This window comes from Eulemur rufifrons, chromosome 6 (genome assembly GCF_041146395.1).
Source record: "Eulemur rufifrons isolate Redbay chromosome 6, OSU_ERuf_1, whole genome shotgun sequence".
In the NCBI taxonomy this organism is placed as follows: domain Eukaryota; kingdom Metazoa; phylum Chordata; class Mammalia; order Primates; family Lemuridae; genus Eulemur; species Eulemur rufifrons.
This window is the reverse complement of record NC_090988.1, coordinates 94,000,305-94,009,099: the sequence shown is the minus strand read 5'-3', so window position 1 is coordinate 94,009,099 and position 8,795 is coordinate 94,000,305. Positions and strand designations below refer to the sequence as shown.

The 8,795-nt window shown below is 38.3% G+C and overlaps 1 protein-coding gene and 1 pseudogene across 1 annotated transcript; one reads left to right on the top strand and one right to left on the bottom strand.

Annotated features, from left to right (window-relative positions):
• The first annotated feature begins 314 nt into the window (after positions 1 to 314).
• On the top strand, positions 315 to 741 carry LOC138384546 (large ribosomal subunit protein bL12m pseudogene; annotated as a pseudogene).
• Positions 742 to 1,894: 1,153 nt separating this feature from the next.
• LOC138385002 (olfactory receptor 4D10) lies at positions 1,895 to 2,860 on the bottom strand. The gene has a single exon (XM_069470638.1). The coding sequence runs from the start codon at positions 2,858 to 2,860 to the stop codon at positions 1,895 to 1,897; it is 966 nt and encodes a 321-aa protein (XP_069326739.1).
• Positions 2,861 to 8,795: the final 5,935 nt, after the last annotated feature.

Here is an 8,795-nt window from a genome sequence, read left to right as displayed (position 1 = left end):
TTTTTAAAAAAAAATAAAAATGGTATTTATTTCACAATATGGAAATATAAATAACATGAAATGGTAACAGGAAACCCAAAGTAAAACAAAAAACTAGCATTTCATATTATTTGTGATTTCCAGGCACAATATTTGTTAATGAATATAAAGAATAAACTTATTTTCATCTATTTTTCTTCCAGCATCTGTGCGACAGATGAGGACCAGTGGCCATAGGAGGGGTGAGGCCCTGGCGGGCGCACCACTGGATAACGCCCCCAAGGAGTATCCCCCCAAATCCAGCAGCTGGTCCAGGACATTGCTAGCCTCACGCTCCTGGAGATCTCAGACCTCAACCAACTCCTGAAGAAAACGGTGAGGATTCAGGATGTGGGACTCATGCCGATGGGTGGTGTGGCTCCTGGTGCTGTCCCCCCTGCTGCAGCCCTGAGGTGGCGGAAGAAGATATCCCCAAACAAAAGGAACGGACACACTTCACCGTGAACAGAGGCAAAGCCCCTAGACAAAGTCAAGCTGATCAAGGAAATCCAGAATTACGTCCAGGGCATAAACCTTGTCCAGGCAAAGAAGCTGGTGGAGTCCCTACCCCAGGAAATCAAAGCCAACGTCGCCAAAGCTGAGGCTGAGATCAAGGCAGCCCTGGGAGCGGTGGGCGGCACTGTGGTTCTGGAGTAGCCTCCAGCTCCGAGGACGAGGACGTATGTTCAGGGTCCCTGGGACCCCAGCTGGGCCCTGCCCACCCAAGCCACCGGCTCCACCCCTACCACCAGGGAAAGGGGAAGTGAGCTGCTGGCACTATGTGGCCAGGTCAGCCTGGGCTTGGCGGAAGCACCCACTGTGACGGGAGTGGGAGCAGCTGCTGGCTGTGCAAGGCACCCGGGGAACGAAGCGAGGACACGCAAGGAACATCCTCCTTTGGTAGCCGCGAAGAAAAAAACGGTGTACAGCTTGCAAAAAAAAAAAAAAAAGAAAGAAAAAAAAAAAAAAAGAAAGAAAGAAAGAAAGAAAGAGAAAGAAAGAAAGACAAAGAAATCTTGTAGGTTTCAATTATTTTTAGGGAGTCATATCTTCAGAATGTAAAAACTTATTATTTTCTTAACAGTATCCTCCAATGATTTGAAGAGCAGAAATGAGTGAGAGGCAATATCCATTCATTGTTTTAATTCAACAACGTTTTAGTAGTGTTTATTATATTCCAGTTGTGCCAGGTGCTGGGACTATGAAAGAGAACAGGAAATTTGAAATGGCGTCCCGAGCGCTGTACTAGAGCTAAGCACAGGCTGCTGAGGGAATGCACTGAAGGGGTGGCCAGTGGACCTGGGGTGCAGAGGAAGGTCAGGCCAGGACTTTGCTCAAGGTCACAGAGCTCATAATTGGTGAATTCCATATTTTAACTCAAGCTGTCCGTGCTAACTCCAAGGCACCTATTCTCAAACACTGGAGGGTGAGCTTTAGATTAAAAAATCTTCAGGTGATAGTTATTTAATTTGTTTACATTACAGAATTGGAGAAGAAATTTAATTTGGATGTGTTTACTTCATTAGGATATGTTTACTTCATGAAAGATCTTATGGAATCTCAGTACACAATCTGCATTAGGCTTCTAATGTGTCTCAGCCCTTTTCGGTAACAGTACAGGAATGTAGACGCAATGTCTGAGTGTGTTTTGATTCCATTTCCTTTATTTTTCCAAAGCTGTATGGCAAAAGCAATACATACCTTTCCTGCTAATAATTTTATTTCTGTACTTTCTTTTGTGATACAAAAATCCATATTTTTATGTTACTATGACGTGCTGATCATAATATTTTAAAGGTCATGTGCATCTTATTAATAAATTTAGAAAAATTAATTATAAATCAGTAAATAGAATCAAATTGCTGCTCAAACATTTTTAAAGGTCGTGAGAGGAGGGAAGTATCAGTCTGCTCCTGTCAGAAGGCACCAGTCTTCTTGTCAGTCTCTGCATGGCTGATTTCATCTCCTGATTCCTCAGGGTGTAAATCAAGGGGTTCAGTAGAGGGGAGATGACAGTAAAGGTGACAGAAATGGCCTTATCTGTGGGGAGGGTAGAGAAGGGCCGGGCATAGACATAGATGCAGGGCACAAAATGCAGGGTCACCACAGTGATGTGGGAGGTGCAGGTGGAGATGGCTTTCCTCCTGCCCTCCCCACTGTGAGACCTCAGCATCATCAAGATGACCATGTAGGACACAAGCAGGAAGATAAACCACAGTGCAGTGACCAGCCCACTGTTGGAAATCATCAGGAGCTCAAGAGTAAAAGTGTCTGTGCAGGCGAGTTTGAGGACCTGGGGAACATCACAGTAGAAAGTGTCAAGAACATTGGGTCCACAGAAGGGTAGTGGGAGCAACAGGGAAATCTGTACAGTGGAGTGGACAAAGCCCGCCACCCAGACAGCCACTGTTAACCCAATGCAACGGCCTCTACTCATGATGGTCACATAGTGCAGTGGCTTAGAGATGGCCACGTATCGATCTAATGCCATCACCGATAGAGAAAAGACATCCACCCCTCCAATAAAGTGGAAGAAGAACATCTGAGTGAAGCAGCCACGGAAGGAGATGGTCTTTCTCTCAGACAGAAGGTCTATCAGAACCTTGGGAACTGTGATGGAAGAAAAGCAGATATCGGCAATAGATAAATTACGGAGCAAAAAATACATGGGGGTGTGAAGGCAAGATTCACAGGTCACAGTGACCACGATGAGGAGGTTTCCCAGCAGAGTTGTCACATACACCAAAAGCAGGAAAAGAAATAAGGCCAAGCTCACTCCTTGATTCTGGGATAGGCCAAGGAAAATAAATTCTTTTACCCGGGTGCAGTTTTCCATCTCCATGAAGTCATCCTTTTCTTGCTCTTTTATTTCAAGTTATATCTTATAAAAGCACTGGGCTATTTATTTTGTTGTCCTCCTAAGCACTCAGAATGCAATTCAGAAGCTTTCCCACATGGCTGTAGTGTTTGCAATTTATTGAGTTGTCCACATTTTTAAGATTGCAGTTTGTTGATCAAATCAAATTATCACATGTAAAATTGTTTGATAATTCTTTTTCTATAGAACTATTTCGGGAAAGAAAATGTGTTTAGTGACATTTACATAGCCTATTTTCAAAAGATTAATTACCAAGGTTCAATTTTGTATTTTTGATATAAAAGTCCCAATGTAATAAATCTTTTCTTTATTCTGCTTTAACAAAATATTTTTGAAGAAAAGAAATAATAAAGATCAGAGCAGAAATAAATGAAATTGCAACAAAACCCCCAACAATATGAAAGATCAATGAAACAAAAAGTTGGTTTTTTGAAAAGATAAACAAAATTGACACACCTTTAGCCAGACTAAGAAAAAAAGAGAGAAGATCCAAATAAATAAAATCAGAGATGAAAAAGGAGACATTACAGCAGATATTGCAGAAATCCAAAGGATCTTAGCGACTACTATTGTGAGCAACTATTTAATATATGCCAATAAATTGGAAAACCTAGAAGAAATGGATAAATTCCTAGACACATACAACCTAATAAGATTAAACCAGGAAGAAACTCAAAACCTGAATGAACCAATAACAAGTAAGGGGATAGAAGCAGTAATAAAAAGTCTCTCATCAAAGAAAAACCCAAGACCCAATGGCTTCACTGCTGAATTCTACTAAGCATTCAAAGAAGAACTAATAGCAATCCTACTTAAACTATTCCAAAAAATCAAGGAGGAGGGAATACTCCCAAACTCATGCTACAAGGCCTGTATCACCCTTATGTCAAAACCAGAAAAAAAAAAAAACACAAAAAAAGAAAACTATAGGACAATATCTCTAATGAATATAGATGTAAAAATTCTCAATAAAATATAGCAAACAGAATTCAACAATGCTTTAAAAGATTATTCATCATGATCAAGTGGGATTCATCCTAGGGATGCAAGGATGGGTCAACAGAGGCAAATAAATCAATGTCATACACCATATCAATAGAAGAAAGGACAAAAAACATATGATATTTCAATTCATGCTGAAAGCACTTGATAAAATTTAATATCCCTTGATGCTAAAACTTCTCAGAAAACTTAGTATAGAAGGAGCAGACCACAACATGATAAATTCCATATATGACAGACCCACAGCTAGTATCATATTGAACAGGGAAAAACTGAAAGCCTTTCCTCCAAGATCTGGAACAAGATAAGGATGCCCACTGTTATTCAATATATGACTGGAAGTTCTAGCTAGAGCAGTCAAACAAGAGAATGGAATAAAACGCATCCAAATTGGAGAGGAAGAAGTCAAATTATCCCTGTTTGCAGATTATATGACTGTATATCTAGAGAAACCTAAAGACTTCACAAAAAACTATTAGAACTGATAAATTCAGTAAAGTTTCAGGATACAAAATCAACATACAAAAAAAATCAATAGCATTTCTGTATACCAATAGTTAACAATTTAACAGAGAAACAAAGAAAGTAATCCCATTTACAATAGCTACAAATAAAATAAAATATCCAGGAATAAACTTAAGAAAAGACATGAAAGATTTCTACAATAAAAACTATAAAACATTGCTGAAAGAAATTGAGGAGGACACACACAAAAAGGAAAGATATTACATGCTCATGGATGGAAAGAATCAATACTGTTAAAATGTCCATACTACCCAAAGCAATTATAGATTCAATGCAATCCCCATCACAGTACTAATGTCAACCTTCACAGAAATGGAATAAATAATCCTAAAATTTATCTGGAACCACAAAAGACCCAGAATAGCGCCAAAGCCATCATGAGCAAAAGAAAAAAAAAAAAAAAACCCTGGAGAAATCACCTTACATGACTTCAAATGATACTACAGAGCTATAGTAACCCAAACAGCATAGTACTGGCATAAAAACAGACACAGACCAATGGAATAGAGTAGATAAACCAGAAATAAATCCACACATCTATAGTGAACTTATCATCAACAAAGTTGCCAAGAATATACAGTGGGGGAAAGCACAGTATCTTCAGTAAATGGTGTTGGGAAAACTGTATATCCCTGTGCAGAAGAATGAAGCTAAACCCTTATCTCTTGCCATATATCTAGGATATATAAGGAACTTCAACAACTCAATGGGAAAAATTAAATAATCTGATTAAAAATGGGCAAAGGATCTGAATAGACATTTCTCAAAAGAACACATACAAATGGTCAACAGGTATATGGAAAAATGCTCAACATCATTAGTCATCAGAGAAATGCAAATCGAAACTATAATGAAATATCATCTTATCCCTGTTAAAATGGCTATTATCAAAAAGATAGGCCGTAACAAATGCCGGCAAGGATGTGGAGAAAGGGGAATCCTCATACACTATTGGTGGGAATGTAAATTAGTGCAACTACTATGGAGAACGGTGTGGAAGTTCCTCAAAAAACTAAAAATGGAACTACATATAACCCAGAAATCCACTCTTGGTTATTTATCCAAGGGAGGGGCATTCAATATATAGAAAAAATATCTGCACTCCCATGTTTATTGCAGCACTATTCATAATGGCCATCTATATCCATCAATGGATAAATAGATAAAGAATTTGTGGTACATATACACAATGGAATATCATATAGCCACAAAAAGAATGAAATCCTGCCATTTGCAACAACATGGATGGAACTGGAAAACATTATGTTAAGTGAAATAAGCCAACGACAGAAAGATAAATCTCGTATATTCTTACTCATATGTGGGAGCTAAATATTAAAAACAATTGATCTCATGGAGATAGAGAGTAGAATGATGGTTACCAGAGACTGAGAAGGGGAGTAGGGTGGTGGGGATACAGTGGGGATGGTTAATGGGTACAAAAAATAGTTAAGTATAGTTAGATAGAATGAACAATATTTGATAGCACAACAAAGTGACTATAATCAACAATAAGGTACAGTATATTTTACGATAACTAAAAGAGTAGAATTGTAATGTTCCTAACACAAAGAAAAGATAAATTCCAGAGGTTTTGGATACTCCAATTACTCTGATTTGATTAATTCACATTATATGCCTGTATCAAAACATATGTCCCTTATAAAGGTATACAACTATTACATACCCATAATAATTAAAAATAAAAAAATTTAAAAAGAAAAAATATTTTCATTTCATTTTGTCATTTATACTGCTTTCAGGGTCAAAGAATCTGGCTTCCCTAAAAGACAAAAGTGAAAGTATCAGCTACAGGTTCACATTTTTGTTTTAACTGCTCCTGGTTTATTATTACTATTACACTTTATCAGTTATTTTGCTACACTTTTCAGGAGCATATCTTGATAAGAATCTATAAAATTTTTGAGCAGTAGTTTATTTTTTCCCAAAAAGAAGAGTTTCCCTGCTGAGAGAGGCAGTAGGATTAATGCAGAGAGCTCTGTATTCAGAGATTGGAGCATTGGTTCAATCTGGTCCTTATTCTGCCATCAATTAGCTAAATGATTGCAGCTCTGACTCCTTAACTCTGAACTGTGTTGGGTGGATTCTGTGTGGGTAATATCAGTTTGAGCCAGCAGAAAGGAGGAAGAATCTGAGACAAGGGGAGATTCACTTGAGAGGCTACAAGATTGAACGAGGGTGCAGACCCTGGCATCTGAATACAGGTACCCAATTTCAAGCTCTGCCAAAAGGTAGGAAGAAACTGGTGACCTACTTCCTGTCCTGTTCCTCCTTCCTCCCTCTTGCTTCCACCACCAGCAGATCCATCTATAGGTGGTTGGGAAAAACCAGTTGGAGGGTTATGACCCTCTTCACACTCCAAGACTTAAAATGTCTTTCGAATGATTCTCTTATGTATTCCTACGAAGAAGGGTTTTTTATTTCTTCTCTGCAGATGAAGAAATGATGTTCAGAAAGGTGAGCTCATTTTCCCAAGCTCATAATAGTAGTAAGTGGTGAAACTGAAATTCAGATGTGATTCTGTTTAGCTCCAAAGTCTATATTCCAAATGTATTTAAGAATACAATTGACTGGAGTTATTTCTTTGCATTAATTTTAAGGTAAAGGTGGCAGAAAACGTGTCCCAGATGAGATATTTACATAAAAAAAATAAAATTCCAAGATAATTTTTGAGTTCAGCATATGTTCTACCCAATCTCCCACCCCTTCTGTATCACCCTTAATAAGATCGTACAGCAGAAATTGATGTCATTAAAATGGAACATGACTGCCTAAAGTTAGATTCAATTACATTCCTGACACTCCATTTATTAGGGCAAGTGAGAAGGCATTACTTTAGTCAATGAGTCTTTTAGTCCACACAAATTTTGTGATTCTTATAGTGTGGTTGGAACTCTGCTAGTACTAGCAATACACACATGCACACAGCAGAGTTCTTATTGTGGAATATTTTTCAGTCTGATGAGAAATACAAATATGTAAGTGTCTAAGCATGCATGGGATACGATGTTGGTACAAACAGTGCTGAGTGAGCACAGCAGAGCTCTGTCTGTGGATAGTGTGTGAGGGTTTCCTAGAGGAGGTGAAGTTTTCACTTGGTCTTGATGAATTTCCAAGAAACAGAAATAGGGGTATATCATGCAAAGGAAACATCCCATGTAAGGTCAGTCTGTGGTGAAAATGACATGCTTGTACAGAGAACACTGGAAAACGCAGTGTGGTTGGCACAGAGTGGGGTGTATGGAATGGAAGGAGATTTTTATTTGTAACAGAACATTTCTTACCTCACTAATAAAAGATTTGTTATTACACTCAATGGTTCTTAGGTATTTGGTTGGTGAATGATGGACCTAAGCCCACTGACCTTCTCATTCTTGTATTCAGCATTGTAAAACCTAAAATTTTCTGCCATGGTGGGTAGGGGCAGAAAGAGTCCTTTGACTCTTTTACTGTCCACTCTAATCCATGATCTTACAGTATTACATGCTGAGGGGTGTTCTGGAAACTGGTGATAGAAGGTTGTGGCTCTTGTTCGAGTGTGAAGGAGATAAAAAGACAGTGACCCTCTCCCAAGAGGTGGCCCATGTTGTATCGGTCACACTTTCCTCAGCTCTTTCTCTCTTTGGATCAAAGCTAAGAGGGTGGGGGGGTTACATAACAGTGAGAGACATTGGTGTCATCACAATAATGCCTGTTTTTATAAGCTGTTATTGATCATTTGAAGGAAAATTTATAATTATTTTTACTTGTTCCACCTTATACAAAATCAGTGAACATTTATCACAATCTTCAAATGTATATGAATAAATTGGGCCACATTGCTAAAGTATTTACAGACCAACAGAAGTGGATGATTTGTGCAAATTAGTGAACATGATACAAGATAAAAAGTGGTATGTGTTGTGAGGGAAGTAGAGACAGATTTGGGTGACACAGCATATATGATCATTTCTGGCAGTAACAAAAACAATTTTAAGTCCCTTGTATGTGTAGAGTGATATAAAACTTTACTTGATTCTCACCACCACTCATTAGGTAAATCTGTGCTAGTGTTAATCTTGTTTTTACAAGGAATATAGCATGAATCTATGTTGGGTGCAAGGAAGGATTATGAAATAAAAGGGGTGGAAACAGGATGGAAGATACAGTGTTTTATTTTTCCACCTAAATTCAATCCATATAGGTTGAAATTTTGTATTGCAAGAACATTAGACAAAGTCTGTCTGAGTGTAAGCATTTAGCAGAAAGCGGCTCTGGAAACCTTTTTCACATTGACCTTAGTCTGACGCAGCCTCACCAATAAGCAACTCAAAGGGTCACATCAGATGCATGATGCCTTCTCTTACACCAA